This window comes from Stegostoma tigrinum, chromosome 17 (assembly GCF_030684315.1).
Source record: "Stegostoma tigrinum isolate sSteTig4 chromosome 17, sSteTig4.hap1, whole genome shotgun sequence".
Lineage (NCBI taxonomy): Eukaryota > Metazoa > Chordata > Chondrichthyes > Orectolobiformes > Stegostomatidae > Stegostoma > Stegostoma tigrinum.
The window spans coordinates 34,516,469-34,533,590 of NC_081370.1; the positions used below are offsets into that span (position 1 = coordinate 34,516,469).

General features: G+C 41.8%; 1 protein-coding gene across 1 annotated transcript; it reads left to right on the forward strand.

The window, feature by feature from the left end:
• The first annotated feature begins 8,846 nt into the window (after nt 1-8,846).
• On the forward strand, nt 8,847-16,870 carry LOC125459431 (interferon-induced transmembrane protein 1-like). Its single transcript, XM_048545886.2, has 3 exons — nt 8,847-8,931; nt 10,884-11,128; nt 15,726-16,870. The coding sequence occupies exons 1-3, from the start codon at nt 8,847-8,849 to the stop codon at nt 15,882-15,884; spliced, it is 489 nt and encodes a 162-aa protein (XP_048401843.2). The 3' UTR covers nt 15,885-16,870.
• The last annotated feature ends 252 nt before the right edge of the window (nt 16,871-17,122 follow it).

A 17,122-nucleotide genomic window follows, 5' to 3' on the forward strand; every position in this document is an offset into this window, starting at 1 on the left:
GGATTAATTTATGATCTCATTGTGACATTGCCCCTTGTAGTAGTTGTCATGATGGCATTCTACATCCATTTTGAGGGGGAGGTGTATGGCTCAAAGACTATTTTTGTTTTTAAATAGAAGTAAGAAGAATTGTGAGAGCACAAAAGCAGAGATGGCCAAAGTGATTTGGCAAATTTAATTAAAGGATTGATCAATAGAAATGCAACAGCAGAATTTAAGGGGATAATTTTGAATTAAAAAAAAAAGCTACGTTGCAACAAATAAGAAAAAATTCAAGGGATGGCCCCAGTATTCATTGTTAACTAGAAGTAGTAAAGATAGTATCAAACTATACAAAAAAAGGGCAAAGATAGGTAGCTATTCAGAAGCTTGAACAGAATATAAAAAAGGTCCAAAATAACTGAGGGAAAAAAATGTGAGTGAAAGCTTGCCAAAAATATAAAAATAGTTAGCGAGAGTTTCTATAAATATTTAAAGAGGAAAAGAATAAACAAAGTAAATGTTGATCCCAAAGGAAGTGAGACTGGAGAATTAATAGTGATAAATAAGAAAATGGCTGATGAATTGAACAAGTATTTTGCATGAGTCTTCACTATAGCAGATGTAAGCATAGCCTTAGAAGTGGCAATAAGACAGGAGATGAAAAATAAACAGAGGAAATCAGGTAGCTTACCCCCACCCGGAGAAATGAAACTAAATATTTGGAACTGTGGGCCGACATAGGGCCAGCTTCTGATAGGTTTCATTCTAGTGTCTTAAAAGAAGTGGGTCATGGGATGGTTGATGTATTGGTTTTAATTTGCCAAATACCCTTGATTTATAGTCTGTCCGTTTAGATTGGAAGACAGCAAATATAATCCCTTTATTCAAAAAGTGAGGGAGACAGAAAGCAAGAAACTGTAGGCCAGTTAGATTAATATCTATAAGACCATAAGACATAGGAGTGGAAGTAAGGCCATTCAGCTCATCGAGCCCACTCCGCCATTTAATCATGGCAGATGGGCATTTCAACTCCACTTACCCGCACTCTCCCCGTAGCCCTTAATTCCTTGCGAGATCAAGAATTTATCAATCTCTGCCTTGAAGACAGTTAACGTACCGGCCTCCACTGTGCTCTGTCATAGGGAAAAGATTAGAAGCTACACTGAAAGATTTTATAGCTGAGTACTGAGATAAATTCAAAGTAATCACATTGAGTCAATATGGTTTTGTGAAAAGGAAGTAATTTTTGACCAACCGTTTCAAGTTCTTAAGGAAGTAACATGTGCTGTGGATAAAGGGGAACTGCCAGATGCAGTGTATTTAGATTTCCAAAGGCATTTGGTAAAAAGGCATTAAAGCTTATTTCATCAAAGGAACATAACCGTTCATGGTATAGCGGTTAGCATACTGGCATAGGCTGTCTAACTGGAAGCAAGAGTAGGTATAAATAGATCTTTTCCCAGACTGACATGGGGTGTCCTATTTTTAGTTAAATATTTGACTAAACATATTTTGGTTAAATATTTGTTTGTGTTTCAAATCTATCAAGGACCAATATAGCCAAAGTTACATAATGTGTGGCTAGGCATCTTAAAGCTGTTGTGCCTTTTTCTGTATCCGTCAAAAATTTATATTAATGTCATGACTATATTAGCATGACAGTTGAAAAATTTGGCGTGGGTTTCCTCCAGGTGCTCCGGTTTCCTCCCACAGTCCAATATTGTGCAGGCTAGGTGGATTGGCCATGCTAGTGTTCAGGGGTGTGCGAGTTTTAGGGGGATGGGTCTGGGTGGGATGCTCCAAGGGACAGTGTGGACTAGTTGGGCCGAAGGGCCTGTTCCCACACTGCAGGGAATCTAATCTAACCTAATCTAATATGTGCTCTGTCACTCCCTGTAATCAGTACAATTTGTGTAGAAGCGCTTTTTTCTTGTGTACGGAGCCTTAATGAGTTTAAAATGAGAAAGTTACTTATTCTTACATAACTTTCACAGATTATCACAATATAACACACTCGGCCAGATGCATGCATACATATGCAGAGATTGATACAGAAAATGGTTAACTCAGTCTGATTTATGATCTGGTCTCCCACTTGGCAAGTCTGTGATTTCCTGAATATATTCAATCACATAAAGTTGTAGCGATGGTTTTGAAAAAATGAAGGGTTCAAAGCAGCTGATGAGCTTTATTTCAGTCAAACTTCTGGGAAGTTGTTGTCTGGGGAATTTTGCAACTAGAACAGATTAAGTCTGTTGATGACTCACAGCTCACTTCAGAAACTGTTTCTCAGGCTGACTCCATAGTCTTTAAATGTCGGCCCGTTCTTAAGCAATCAAATGTATGAATACCAGAGGTGGCTATGAGGTACCCTCACCTAGGTCTACATTTTAGTAGATATTTACTAGAGATTTGTTATTATCTGTAGTTCAAATGTCAAAAGTCACATGGTTTGTGACAGCTGTGTTAACATCTTGTTTGTGTCCAGCTTTTAAAAGTGTAACTTGAAGTTCATAACATTACATGCCTGTATAGCGTACAACAGACTGAAAGACATGAATCAGGGAATCATAGAACCCCTAAAGTGTGGAAGCAGGCAATTCAGCCCATCAAGTCCACTCTGACGCAAAAGCATCCCAAACAGCACCACCCCCTCATATCACTGTAATCCTACATATCCCATTGTTAATCCATCTAGCCTGCAACATCCATGGACACAATGGACAGTTTAGCATGACCAATCCACCTAACCAATGCCATTGTTGATGACCCCTTCAATCACTTTGATGATGGTTGAGAGTAGACTGAGAATTTGGCAATTGTCTGTGAAGGATTTTTTCTTGATTTTTCCAATAAATGGATTTAAAATTATACTTGATGCAAAACTAAACAAGCTGGAAAATTTAACCACTTTAGCAATTTGATTTCTCTGAGAAATGCAACTTTTCATGGTGGCTTTCCTTCCTCTTCCCTCGGCTTTTGCATGAGACTCTCTATTAACATCACCCTTGGTGTGGTTCACTAATTCCACATCAATTAACTCTTAGATGAGTTCTTAGAAGAAGCCTTCTTTCAAAAAGACAGCAACTGTGCCTACTTAAGGATCCCTAGACGTAAACAGCTCTAAAAGAAAAGATAATTTATAATCATTATTGGACTGGATTAAAGTGGACCAGAGAGAGCTTTCAGTTATTTTATTTTTGCAACTGAGTTCTAGTCAATTATAGAGTACCAGTTGGTTTCAGTAACTTCTGATTCTTTTGATCTATTCTTGGCACCTATCATTGTTCTCTCTGTACCTTCTCTACTGTGATCAATTCCTTCCTGTATGCTGTAGCCTATAGCTGTGGTCTAATTAGTGTTTTATGCAGTACTAGCATAACCTCACTGCAGTTATTGCTGTCAATTCAATGCACTTGACATGCTATCAAGAAACAGCTGAAAACATTGGATGCTGCAAAGGCAGTGAATCCTGACAACATTTCAGCAATAATACTGAACACTTGTGCTTCAGCACTTGCCACACCACTGACTAAGCCATTCTAGTCCAGCTACTACAACATTGGCATTTACCTAAAAATGTGGAGTGGAAAAATACCATGGCATGTCTTGTCCACAAAAAATCAGGAAAAAAACAGACTATTACCACCCTCTAGTCCACTCTCAACCATCACCACAGTGATAGAAGGGGTCATCAATAATGGTATTACATGGCATTTGGTCAGTAATAATCTGCTCAGTGACTCTCAGTGGGTGTTCTGCCAGAGACATTCAGCTCTTGACATCCAAGTCTCCATTACAGCTATGGTCCAAACACGGTCAAAAGAGCTGAACTCCAGAGGTGTGGTGTGAGTGACTGCCTTTGGTGTCAAGGTCACATTTGATGTAATGGTATCGAGGAGTTTGAGAAAATCTGGCCTCAAAGGGAATCAGGGTAAAGCTGTCTGCTAGTTGGAGTCACATCGTGCACCAACAAAGATGGTTGTGGTTGTTGGAGGCCAATTTCATCATCGAACATTACCACAAGGAGTTCCTCAGGTAATGCCCTGTGTCAACCATCTTCAACTGCTTCATTAAACATGTTCTCCCCATCATAAGGCCAGAAGTGAAAATGTTCACTCTTGATTTGACAATGTTCTACACATTCTCATCTCCTTGGTTACCGAAGCAACTCATATCTGAATGCAATATGATCTGGACAACATAAAAATAAAACAAAGAACAGTGGATGCAGGAGATATGAAACAAAAACAGAAATTGATGGTGAAACAACCAGATTGGTAGCATCTGTGGTGAGAAAACAGAGTTAATGTTTCAAGTTCAGTGATGCTTCATCAGAGCATTTCTGATGTCAGTTAGGAGGGAGTTGTTCTGGGAGTCCTCAACATTGACTGCAGACCACATGAAGTCTGATATTAGGTTAAACATGGCAAAGGAAATGTCATACTGAATACCATATGCCATTCTCCATTGACTGATGATTCAGTACTCCTCCATGTCAAACAACGCTCAGAGGAAGTACTGATGGTAGCAAAGGCGCAAAATGTACTCTGACCATCACCAAGAGAGCTCAACAGCAGCAATACCGATGGAGCTAGTCTGGTCCGAAAAGACATAACTGCTAGAATGGGTCTGCAGCAAGAAGGAAACAACAAGAGGGGAAAATATACATGACCTCAGTCTTACCAAACTGCTGGTTGCTGATGGATCTGTCCATGACAGAATCAGTAAGACTGACCACTGCACAGTCCTTGTGGAGACAAAGACAACAATCTACAGCCAGAAGTGCCAACTGGATGATTTGTCTTAGCCTCCTCCAGTGGTTCCCACAGGTGCCAGTCTTTAGCCAACTTGATTCATTCCACATGTTGTCAGGAAATGTTCGGAGGCACTGGAGACCGGAACAGCTATAGCCCTGACAACATTCCGGCAATAGTACTGGAGATTTATGCTCCAGAGCTTACCATTCCCCAGCAATGTGAACAATTACTCAGGCATGTCTTGTACACAGAAAGGAGGTCAAATCCAACCTGGCCAATTACTACACCATCAGACTACTCTGAATCATCAGTAAAGTGATGGAAGGTGTCAACAATGGTGCTATCAAGCAGCACCTGCTCAGCAATAACCTGCTCAGTGACCCCCTGTTTAGGTTCCACTAGGGCCACTCATCTCCTTATCACTTTACAGCCTTGTTTTTAACATGGGCAAAAGAGCTGAAAACCGAGGGTGAGGTGAGAGTGACAGCTCTTGAAATCAAGGCTGCATTTGACCAAGTGTGGTATCAAGGAGCCCTAGCAAAACAATGGGAATGAAAGTGCAAACACTCCAAATCTCTGGTTGGTGTCATACTAGGTAAATAGGAAGATGTGTTTCTTGGAGGTCAGTGATCTCAGCTCCAGGACATCTCTACAGGTGTTCCTCAGGATAGTTTCCTAAACCCAACCATCTTCAACTGCTTCAGCAATGTCCTTCCTTCTACAATAAAGTCAGAAATGGAGATGTTTGTACAATGTTCAGCATCTTTCATGACTCCATGAAGCAGTCCATGCTCAAATGTAACAAGACAATATCCAGGCTTGGGCTGACAAGTGTTAAGTAATATTCACACCACACAACTGTCATACTACCTTCTCCAATAACAGACAATCTAACCACTGCCCCTTGACTTTTATTGTGCCACCATCACTGAATCTGCCACTACCGATATCCTGGGGGCTACTATTCAACTATAAGACTTGTCATATAAATACAGTGACTACAAGAGCAGGTCAGAAGCCAAGAATTACTCACTTAGTGACTTCCAAAACCTGTCCACCATCTATGAGGTACAATCTAACCACCCCTGTTCTACATTCAATGTATTCAGCAGGAGATTACTAAATCCCACACTAACAACATTCCAGGGGCCACTTTTGACCAGAAGCAGAGCTCTCTTGACTCTTCAGAGCCTGTCCAACATCTACAAGACACAGGTTGGGAGTGCAATAGAATAATCCCCACTTGCCTAGATGGGTGCAGCTCCAACGACACCCAGGAAGCTTGAAACCATCCAGGACAAAGCAGATCTCTTGATTGGAATCATATCCACATGCATCTACTCTCTCCATTACCAATGCTCAATAGCTGCACTGTGTATTGACTATGAGTTCTACTGCAGAAATTTGCCAAGATCCTTCCAAATCCACAACTGAATCTATCTAGAAAGACAAAAGAGACCAATGTACTGGAAAACCACCACCTCCAAGTTTCCCTCTAAGCCAATCGCTATCCTGATTTGGAAATATGTCACTGTTCCTTCATTGTCAAAATCCTGGTATTCCCTCCCGAACAGGTGAGCCTACCTAAAGCATATGGGCTGCAGCAATTCAAGAAGGCAGCTCACTACCACCTTCTGACAGGCAACTAGAAACAGGCAATAAATGCTGACTAGGCAGCAATGCCTACAACCCAAGAGAAAATAAAAAGCAGCAAGGACTCCCTTCTTCTACACTTCTCAGTATTTCACAATTATTGTTTAGTCCTATACCTGTTTGCACCCTGAAATGCATTACTCCCATTTCTGCCAAGTGAATTTCATTGCCACTTTTTGACCACCTCAACAGTCATTTCCTGCAGTCTACAACTTTCTTCCTCTCTACAAACAACATGGCCAATTTTTGCATCATCTGCAAACCTCTTAATCATGTGTCCTACGCTTAATTCTGAACTGTTGGTACACACAAAAAAAATGGGGCATGGTACTGAGCCTTGAACAACCCCATTAGAAACACTTTCTCCTGAATATTGGGATTTGTACTCAAATACAATCCCAAAGTTGAAAACCTCCAATATGTCAATCAAGTGATCATTCATTGTTTGCAAGTGTAGGCATCAATAATTGTGTTGTTCAACTATATAATACATGAACAAGTAAACCTGTGTAGGAAATACAATGATCCCTATGACTAACTATCCTTTTACATAGCATAAAAGCACTTGTTGCAGATGCTTGAAAATCAGATTTTCGAGCATCTGCATCAAACACAGAGAATTCTGGAGAAATTTGGCAGAGCTGGCATCATCTGTGGAGTGAGAAATAGAGTTAACAGTCCTATTACATCTTCCATTATAACCTCTTACTAATGACTAATACAGCACTGAGTTCACCATTCACTAGACGTGTAGACAAAGTATCCAAAGATCACCCAAAACCAGCTATTCATGCTGAATCCCTTGCCTGTCAATTGTATTGCACAGCAGTAGTGGAAGTTTGGTCTTCTGATTGGATGCTTTTGGTAGACACATGGAGAAATAGGGACTAGCATCAGGCCTTAAGGAGCTGCTTTGAGGCTAACTTTTAACATGCATTTTTGTAGCTTTTGAATGGCCATGGTGATTTATTTTTGATGGAACCAGCCTTAGCTGTCTCACTTCAGAGCAGACACCCGCATTCCAGCCCTTCTTTTTGAACAAGGCTGAGGTAGTTTCTGTGAAGGATTAAAAGAATCCAAGAGGAAGAACGTAGGAGTTAGAGAATGCTATTCAATTGTTTGACCTTGTTACATCATCCAATCAGATCATCAGTAATATTGTAGAGTAATGGGGACTGCAGATGCTGGAGAATCCAAGCTAACAAAGTGTGGAGCTGGATGAACACAGCAGGTCATGCAGCATCTCAGGAGCACAAAAGCTGAGGTTTCGGGCCTAGGCCCTTCATCAGAGACGAGGATGGGAGACAGGGTTCTGAAATAAATAGGGAGAGAGGGGGAGGCGGACCGAAGATGGATAGAGGAGAAGATAGGTGGAGAGGAGAGTACAGGTGGGGAGGTGGGGTGGGGATAGATCAGTCCAGGAAGAACGGATAGGTCAAGGAGGCAGGATGAGGTTATTAGGTAAGAAATGGAGGCGCGGCTTGAGGTGGGAGGAGGGATATGTGAGAGGAAGAACAAGTTAGGGAGGCAGGGACGAGCTGGGCTGGTTTTGGGATGCAGTGGGGGGAGGGGACCACCTGTACTCTCCTCTCCACCTATCTTGTCCTCTATTCATCTTCGGTCCGCCTCCCCCTCTCTCCCTATTTATTTCAGAACCCTGTCTCCCATCCTCGTCTCTGATGAAGGGCCTAGGCCCGAAACCTCAGCTTTTGTGCTCCTGAGGTGCTGCTTGGCCTGCTGTGTTCATCCAGCTCCACACTTTGCTATCAGTAATATTCTACTTCAGCAATACCTTCCCACATTATCTCACTATCCCTTACTGTAATTCCCTTCATGTGCCCAAAACAACAACTACATCCACAGTTCTCTAGGATGGAGAATTCCAAAGTTTCACCACCAGTTGATGAAAAAACATTTTCCTCATTTCAGCCACTCAGTTGAGAATTCACTTTTTATTTTATATTGCTCAGTAAGATCCCCTATCATTCTTGTAAACTCTAGGAAATAAAGACATGGCACAGATCACGTGACTGGGTTTGGAAATCCCAATATGATCGGACAGAAAAATACACACTGACCTTTGGAGGCATTCTGTGTTTGATCTTCTGGTCCAGGAACATTCCCAGCTGAAGCCGTTTAATCCAGGCTAGGAATCCATTCATCAAAGTGGATTGAGAGCAAAATCACACCGTTGCTTTCATTAAAACTGAACATGCTGGAGAAACTTAGAAGGTCTGGCAGCAGACATGGAGAGAGAGTCTGGTACGACTCTTCTTCGGGGCAGGAGCTATTGAATTCCAGGATTTAAATATCTTGGAAGCACTTTGGCAGATGCTGAGAGAAGGTAAGTGGGAGAGATTGCAAGGTGCGAGGAAGGAAGGAAGGATAAGTTGCCAGGTAGGCGAAGGGGTGATAAGTGGGTGAAAGGTGGCAGATTGATGGAAAGTAAAGATGACAGATGGATGGGGAAGAAGTCTCTTCCTAGGATATTTCATGGGAATAGTCATTGGAAGCTACTGGAGTGTGCCTGATCAGGGTATGTATTAGAAACTGAGATGGGGGTGGGTACTGTCTGGGCACTGGAAAGGAGAGTTATGTCCGTGTCAAGTGATGTTGAGAATAGGGTTTGGGCCAGGTCCCGGTTGGGTTCAGTGCAGGGAAGGGTTTGAGTGTTGTATCCTGTCTGGGTCTGGAGCAGGTTGGGAGTGGAACGAGGAGAACTGGTGGTCTGAATGAGGTGCTAATTGGTAATGGGAACAGTACAAACATACTCTGAAGCTCTACTTGAAGCATTGCAGCATTGGCATTAATGATTGGCATCAATTGTTTGAGATGATGGCAACATGACTGTTAAGTTACATCATGATATGAGTCCAAGCACCTTAGGGGCATTTGCAGAGAAGGAAAGTAAAGGAAACAAATCCTGCACTCTGGAACTCACCATCTCATGGGACATCCATGGGCTGGCATGGGGGCTCAGTGGTTAACGTTGCTACCCAAATGTACCAAGGATCCAGGTTCAATTCCAGCTTTAGGTGACTGTTTGTGTGGATATTGCACATACTCCCCATGTCTGTGTGGGTTTCCACTGGGTGCTCCGGTTTCAGTCCAAATGGGCTGGGTAGGTGGTTTAGCCATACTAAATGCTCGAGTTATAGGGATAGGGGTTGGGGGTGTGATGTTTCTAGGTGGGATGCTCTTCAGAGGGTCAGTGCAGACTTGATGTAGAGATTGTTTGTGCCCAAAGATCTACATGTGGAGAAAGGGTCTGTTTTGTCACATGGAGATCCAAGGTAGTCATGACTCTGAGGACATGTCTTTCTCGATTTAAGAGGCAGCTAACGACTCAATCTCTGCTAAACACAATGCCTCTCTTTTTTAAGTTCAGTCATGGTATTGGCAAGGCCAGCGTTTCCTGACTATTCCTAACTAGCACTGAGAGGGTGACTGACCTGCAACAGTCAAGTGTTGTAGGCACACCTACAGTACCATTAGGATGCAGGATTTGACTGAGTAGTAGTAAAGAAATGGTCATGTAGTTCCTGGTCAAGATGGTGACTTGGAGGAAAACCTGCTGGTGGTGGTGTTCTTGCGTGACAATACCTTTGTTCTTCCAGTTGTTCAACATCATAGATTTGAAAGGTACTGTCCCAAAGACAGGAAAGACCAAGTCCTCCTGCTGCTTCTTACAGAGTGAGATCAAACAGTTTCTAAGGCAAGGTGTAGAGCTGGATAAATACAGCAGGCCAAGCAGCATCTTAGGAGCAGGAAAGCTGATGTTTCGGACCTAGACCTTTGGTCAACTTTCCTGCTCCAAAGATGCTGCTTGGCCTGCTGTATTCATCCAGCTACACACCTTGTTATCTCGGGTTCTCCAGCGTCTGCAGTTCCTGTTATTTCAGTTTCTAAGGCACTTGTGTGAGGATTCTCTTTCTCTCTCTCTCTCTGAATGTTCAGACAAGCTAAGGAATTGTGTAATCTACATGAGGGATAGCTCCTGTTGAGTGTATTATCCCTCTTTCAACTGAGCATCTTTTTGAACAAAAAAGCAATAATTCACATAGCCTGAAAATGTAATTTTTTTGTTATTTTCGTGATGGAAAACAGTATCTCCCTTTTATTCTTTCATCATTCTATACTAACAGAACACAAAATGGATGATTTGGTAGTAATTGTGGAAAACAAGCTGTAAATCAATAAAATTACAAGTTACTGAGAGGTTCCATGTCTCAAAGCTTGTCATTGAGAATTGCTTTGATACAAACACACATCATTATAACGATCCAGGCAATCTGCAGATATTTTCAAAATTACCCAAGAAATTGAATGTTTGTCTCTTTCCATTTATAGTAAGTCCTCATTATGTTCACCAGCCCCTCCAAAGCCTAAGTACCACTTAAGAAACTAAAGCACAGAATCATGAAACTCCTCCTAGGTTTGATTTATATAAAGTCCAGTTCAAACCAGATTTTCTTTCTCACTCGGCAGCTTCAGGTTGTCAGATTCAAATGGAGACTGGCGACTTGGCAGTGCAGCCTAACGCTGATGAAGGAATGGAGTCCAACCAGGCTCAGTCACCGAAAAGCACTGTAGTGAACATGAAAAATGCTGCGCAGACTCAACCCCAGTTGCATTCCCGGCCTGTACCAGACCACATCCTCTGGTCTCTCTTTAATGCCTTCTACCTGAATGCCTGCTGCCTTGGATTCCTTGCACTTGCATTCTCAATCAAGGTAGGTTTGCTTTTGTTACGCTTTCTCCCTTCGAAATCTGATCAATGGTCAGAATTCTAAAGTACCAGTAGTGTTATCTGTTGCTATTTTAGTTTCAATGAGTTTGCTCATTCAGTCCCTACTCATCCTGTGAGTGAAAAATGGTTAGTTATAAATTGGATCCTAGTCTAAAACAATGTGAGACAAAGCTATTTGACTATCTATTCAAATATTTAAATCATTTGAGTATGTAAATATAAAATGTAAATATATCTGAATATTTAAGAGAATGTGTGCCATAGATAAAAAAGATTGTCCTTGTTCTTAAGACTGACACTGCATTGCTGGGTGGCTAATATTGAAGGAGCGCTAGTCACTCAGAGGGCAATACTGAGGAGTTATAGAGCGCTGTGCATTCAGAGGGTCAGTGCTGAGGGAGTGCTGTATTTCTGGATGGAGAGCAGTAATGATGGAACCCTTCAATTATCAAAGTTGCATTATTGCTATACGCTGCATCGTCAAAGGAACAGTGCTGAGGAAGTACTATGGTAAAGTGTAGATAGGGTTTAGGGAGTGCTGAGTTGTTGGATGGGCAGTACTGAGGGATCACTGCACTGTCAGAAGGATGGCACTGAGAGAGAGCTGCACAGTTAGAGGGCCAAAACTGAGGCCGTGCAATTTTTGGAAACACCACACAAACAGATCACTATGCTGTTTGAAGTGCTGCCCCAAGGGAGTCCTGCACTTTTGGAAGGTGAGTTATTGGAGGTGCAGTACTCATGAATATTACTTTGTTGGAGTGACAGTACTTATGGATATTACTTAGTTGAAGGAGTAGTACTGAGGGAGAGCAGAGCTGTTGCACTTAGAGGGTGCTGCATTTTTTTATGATTCACTTGTGAGATGTGGACATTGCTGGCTAGGTCAGGTTTTATTGCTTGTTTCTTGTTGCCCAAGAGAAGATGGTGGTGAGCTGCCTTCTTGAACCACTGCAGCTCATGTGCTGTAGATTGACCCACAATGCTATGAGGGAGGAAATTCTCAGAATTTGACCCAGTGACACTGAAGGAATAGTAATTATTTCCAAGAAAGGAAGGTGAGCTTGCAGGTAGAGGTATTCCCATGTATTTGCTGCCCTGAATGGAAGTAGTTTTAGGTTGTAAGGTGATATCAGGGAGCTTTCATGAATTCCTGCAGATAGTACACGCTGCTGCTACTGAGCATTGGTAGTGGAGAGAGTAGATGATTGTGGAAATGGTGCAAGGGGGCTGCTTTGTCCTGAATGATGTCAAATTTGATTTTTATCAAAGCTGCACCCGACCCAGGTAAGTACAGAGTATTCCAATCTTGATTTGTGCCTTGTAGTTGGTAGACAAGGCTTTGGGGAGCCAGGAGCAAAAACTGAAGTTGTTAGAGAAAGCTCAGCAGGTCTGGCAGCATCTGTGAAGAGAAAATCAGAGTTAGTGTTTTGAGTCGGGTGACCCTTCCTTAGAACTAGGGAGTCAGCAGTGAGTTACTCACTGCAGTATTCATGGCCCCTGACCTATTGCTATGGCCATGATATTTGGCTAGGCCAATTCTTTTTCCGGTCAATGGTATCCCTCAAAATGTTGATAGTGGGGAATTCAGCTTTGGTAATGCCACTGAATGTCAAGGGAGAGAATGCTGCACAGTTAGATGGGTAATGTAGAGCAAGAGTTGCACTGTCAAAGGGCAGTGTACAGAGACAGCTGCAAGGCTGAAGGGGCAGAAATAAAGAAATACTGCACTCTTAGAAAGACAGCATAGTGAGAGTACTGCATAGTTGAAGACAGCTCTGAGTGAATGCTGCACTACCAAAGAGCTCTACAGAAGGAGGGACAGCAGTAAGGAAGGGCTGCACTGCAACAGCATCATTGCTGAGTGACTTAGTACTATCAATGGATCTTTGCTGAGGCAATTTGAAGCCTCATCTACATTCTCAGTTGTTGCAAAACATCCAATGACACTATTTTGATAAAGAGCTGCAGAGTTGTCCTGGCTATTTATCACTCTATTAAGACAGCTCAAATGAATTAGCTGCTCATTAGCTGGCTGCTTTAGTTTCTTGTTGTAAGAAATTTGATTGACACATTTCCTACTTTACAACAGAGATGACAGGAAATACTAGAGGACACATGCTACCCTTCCCATCCTCACCCTGGTAGAAAAATTGGTGGATGGCCAGCTAGCCATTGAGAAGCCCACCCCATTGCCATGATGTGTTGTGGGCGGGTTAAACAAATGCTCAGGGAGGATATTCTGCCAATGGGAGCTGCTAATCAATCTAATTGGCTAACAGCTCTCACAATGCCAGCATTGCCAGACCTCTCTCATGGGCACTGCTGAGATGGCAGTCAGGCCCCATGAAGGAGACCTAATGGCTCCCAAATCTGGTGAAGGCTGTGGGCATTGGGTTGGGATTTTTATTGGCAACTCAAGAGATGTCAGGTGAGGCCAGGTTTTAAAGAATGCAACGCTAGGAAGGAATACTATCTTCTTGGGGTGGATCCCCCAATAGGGTTGAAACACCTTCTTGGTATACAATGCCCCACCCTTCCTGCTGCTTGAAACATTTTGAGAAGTTATGAATCCCACTCCTGCCTCATTGGTCATTTAGGCAGCATAATATTAGGATCATTTATGCTTTTGGCAAGCTTAACAAGTATTTATTTACTCATGATGGGTGGGCTGCTCATTTTGGCTCTGCATTATGGGGTTGAGCTCAGGGATGGGTGGGAAGCTGGTGGGCTAGCTACCCTCTCTATATTACCTGTGTCCTGCCCAAAATGCACTCAACAAGAGCACATAATAACCAGCCCATAAACCTTTCATTGGTTACAAAGCATACCGGGACATCCTCGGGTGAAAACTCCTGTTAGATTGAACATTTATTTGTTCATTCTTAATTCATGTAGAAATATCCTAAGGTTTCCTTTTAGCTACAGTTAATTGTTTGATTGTTCTTTGTGAAGACGAGCTCCCTATATCTATCCTGAATTTGATTCTTATTAATTGCAATCCTGTCTGCTGCACACATTTAATTTGAAGTAATTTTGCGTATGTACTCTTTTATGCTTGTTCACTTATCCTACGATCAGACAACCTTTTCCTCTTTTCTTCCAAGAATGAAAAACTGATGTTATTTCAATGCTTTCTCAGATCTTAGGCCTTCGTGATGCCTTGAATTCTTTTCTATGGTTTTTTTGGTCATTGATTAAGCTGTTTGTGAAACATGTATCCCTGATCACCAACACTATTACATTCCATTCTTGTTGCTCAGGTCCCGTGAATAAAATCTTTCCACCAAATCCTTGCAACTTCACTTTGAAGCTACAATCTGTTTGGCATGATCCTTATTCAGATTGGCAGCTGATCAGGTTCACTCCTCCACTTCCTCATCTCCTTGTTTTTAGTCTGTACCCAAGATAAACCATTCTCACTCCTGCACTATTATGTTAGAAGTTTTTTAATTGTCCACCTTTGACACTGTCCTATTTCCAATCCATATATGTCCTGACTGTACTTCATTCAATTGACATCACTCTGCTATCACATTCAATCTCACAAGTCTTCCATTGTCTATTATCAAGCAGCTATAATTTCCCCATAGTGAATAAATAAGTTAAAGTTGATTATCTCTTTGTCCGTACCTTTCTGAGAAGTGCACTCGGATGTTTTGCGGTTAAGCTGCTATCTGACTTTTGAAAATCCTAGTCTGATACTGGGGAGGTTTCTATTGTGTACTCGCAGTGAGAACAAGGAAGACACACAGCAAGAATGTTGCTGCCTCTAGAACTTGGTAAGATCAAAATCCTGTAACTCCCTTCCGAACAGAATTGTGATTATACCTATAGCACACAAACTGCTGCAGCTCAAGAAAACAGATTACCACCACTTTGTCAGATTCAAACTGGCCTGGGCAAAAAATGCTGGCCTAGTCAGTGACATCTACGACTCAATAATAAATTTTAAAGGACGAAAGAGAGTGATGTAGATGGGCCATATGGAGTTTTTAATCAGTACCTAGGATAAGTGCATTACCATCAAGACTGAGCTGCCTATCTATAGGATCTTTCACAACCTCTGGACATAAAAAAAATTACAACTAATAAAGTTGGTTGTACAAACAGTAATGCACTTCCATAAAGTGCGCAAGCAGTTCCCAAAACACCACATGGTAATAATCAGATAATCTGTTTTCTTGTAGTTTTGGTTGGGAGAGATATATATAAACTGCAGAAAATTGGACTTTGATATGAAATAAGAGAATCAAAGTAACCTCACAGTAAGAAAAACACAGGTCCAAAAGTTTAGCTAAGTTCAATAATCTCTTTTTCAATGCTTTGGTAAGAATGTCCATTCCATATTTGTCTTCAGAATATAAGTCTGTACACGTCATGTGACAGCGCCATCAAGAACAGCAGAAATTTGTTCATCATTCTTTAATGTAGGAGAAACATTACAGGCTGCAAAACAGGTGAAATTAAAAACAGATCAACAAGGATTCTTCTTCCCATAGTATATTAGCTTTTTCACATTACAAATGATATTTTAAACTTCTTATCCTACACGTAATGCTTCTGTTCATTATTTACAGGCACGGGATTCAAAAGTTGCTAACAACATGCGAAGAGCTAGAAAATTTGCTTCTACTGCCAGGGGGCTGAATGTTGCTGCCACCCTGTTTTCCCTGATTCTGATAGCAGCTGGTGTAGCCTATTACTTGTATGTGACTGTGGCGCATCTTACTCCGTAACCAGAGATGCTTTCCAACTCCAGAAGGAAGAACATTTCAAAACAGAAGACACAGATGCTGCTGAAGAACATCTATCTGTGACTGAATTTGCAAACTGCATCATGCAAATGCACAGTGAAAATATTTTTATACATTCATTTTGCATTCTGTCTGTAATTCAATTATTCTGGACATTGTGGATATTCTGAACGTTATGGACACTTTGCAAATTATACAGTATATTAACCTGAAATTCAGAATAAATACAAATTTTAGTCCTTAGGAAAACAATAAATAAGGGTCTGTAAATCTTAAATTTGTAGATTTGATTATGGATTGGGCATTAGGAGATGGAAGACTGGCGATCAGAAATGAAGGTTTGAAAATGTTGGTTTGGGTCGTGAGTCTAAAATCTGAGATTGGGTACTAGAGACAAGATTTTGGAAACTAGAAACTGAAGACTGGGTGATTACAGAATAAAGACTGGAGATTAGAGACTGGAAACTATCACAGTGCCCCACCTCACAACTCTGCCCCACCCCCTTCACCGTGCCCCAACCCCATCACTGAGCTCCGCCCCATCACTGTGCTCCACTCCCATCACCGTGCCAACCGTCATCACTCTGCCTCACCCTCATCACTGAGCTCCATCCCCATCACTGTGCTCCACCCCCATCACTGGTATCATGGTATCCTTTGATGTCACAGCATTATTAACATCGATTGACATCCCACTAGCCAAAAGAAACACTGGCCATATTGCTACAGGAAGCAGGAATGCAGACCAGCACCTCCATCAGCATTTCAACATACTCAACAATGACAACATACTCAAGCCACTGGACCTGTGCATCACCGCACACTTTCGTCTTGAATTGTCAAGTATACAAACAGATCAATGGCACACCCATGGAGTCATCCATCTCAGGACTCGTCGCAGAGGCAGTCATGCAAAGACTGGAACACACCATCCTCCCCCGCGTTCAAGATGAACTGTGGTTCCAGTATGTAGATGATACATTTGTGATTGTTAAACATAGCAAACTAGAAGAGATTCACCACCTCATCAAAAATATTTGTGCAGGTATTAAATTCATGAGAGAAGAAGAAAACAACAGTCAACTTTCATTTTTGGATGTCAGAGTTGAATGTATGACCAACGGGAAGTTCCAAACCTCAGTAAACAGGAAAGCAACCCACACTGACCAAATTCTCAACTTCTACAGCAACCAGCCCGACATCCACAAACAGAGCTGAAT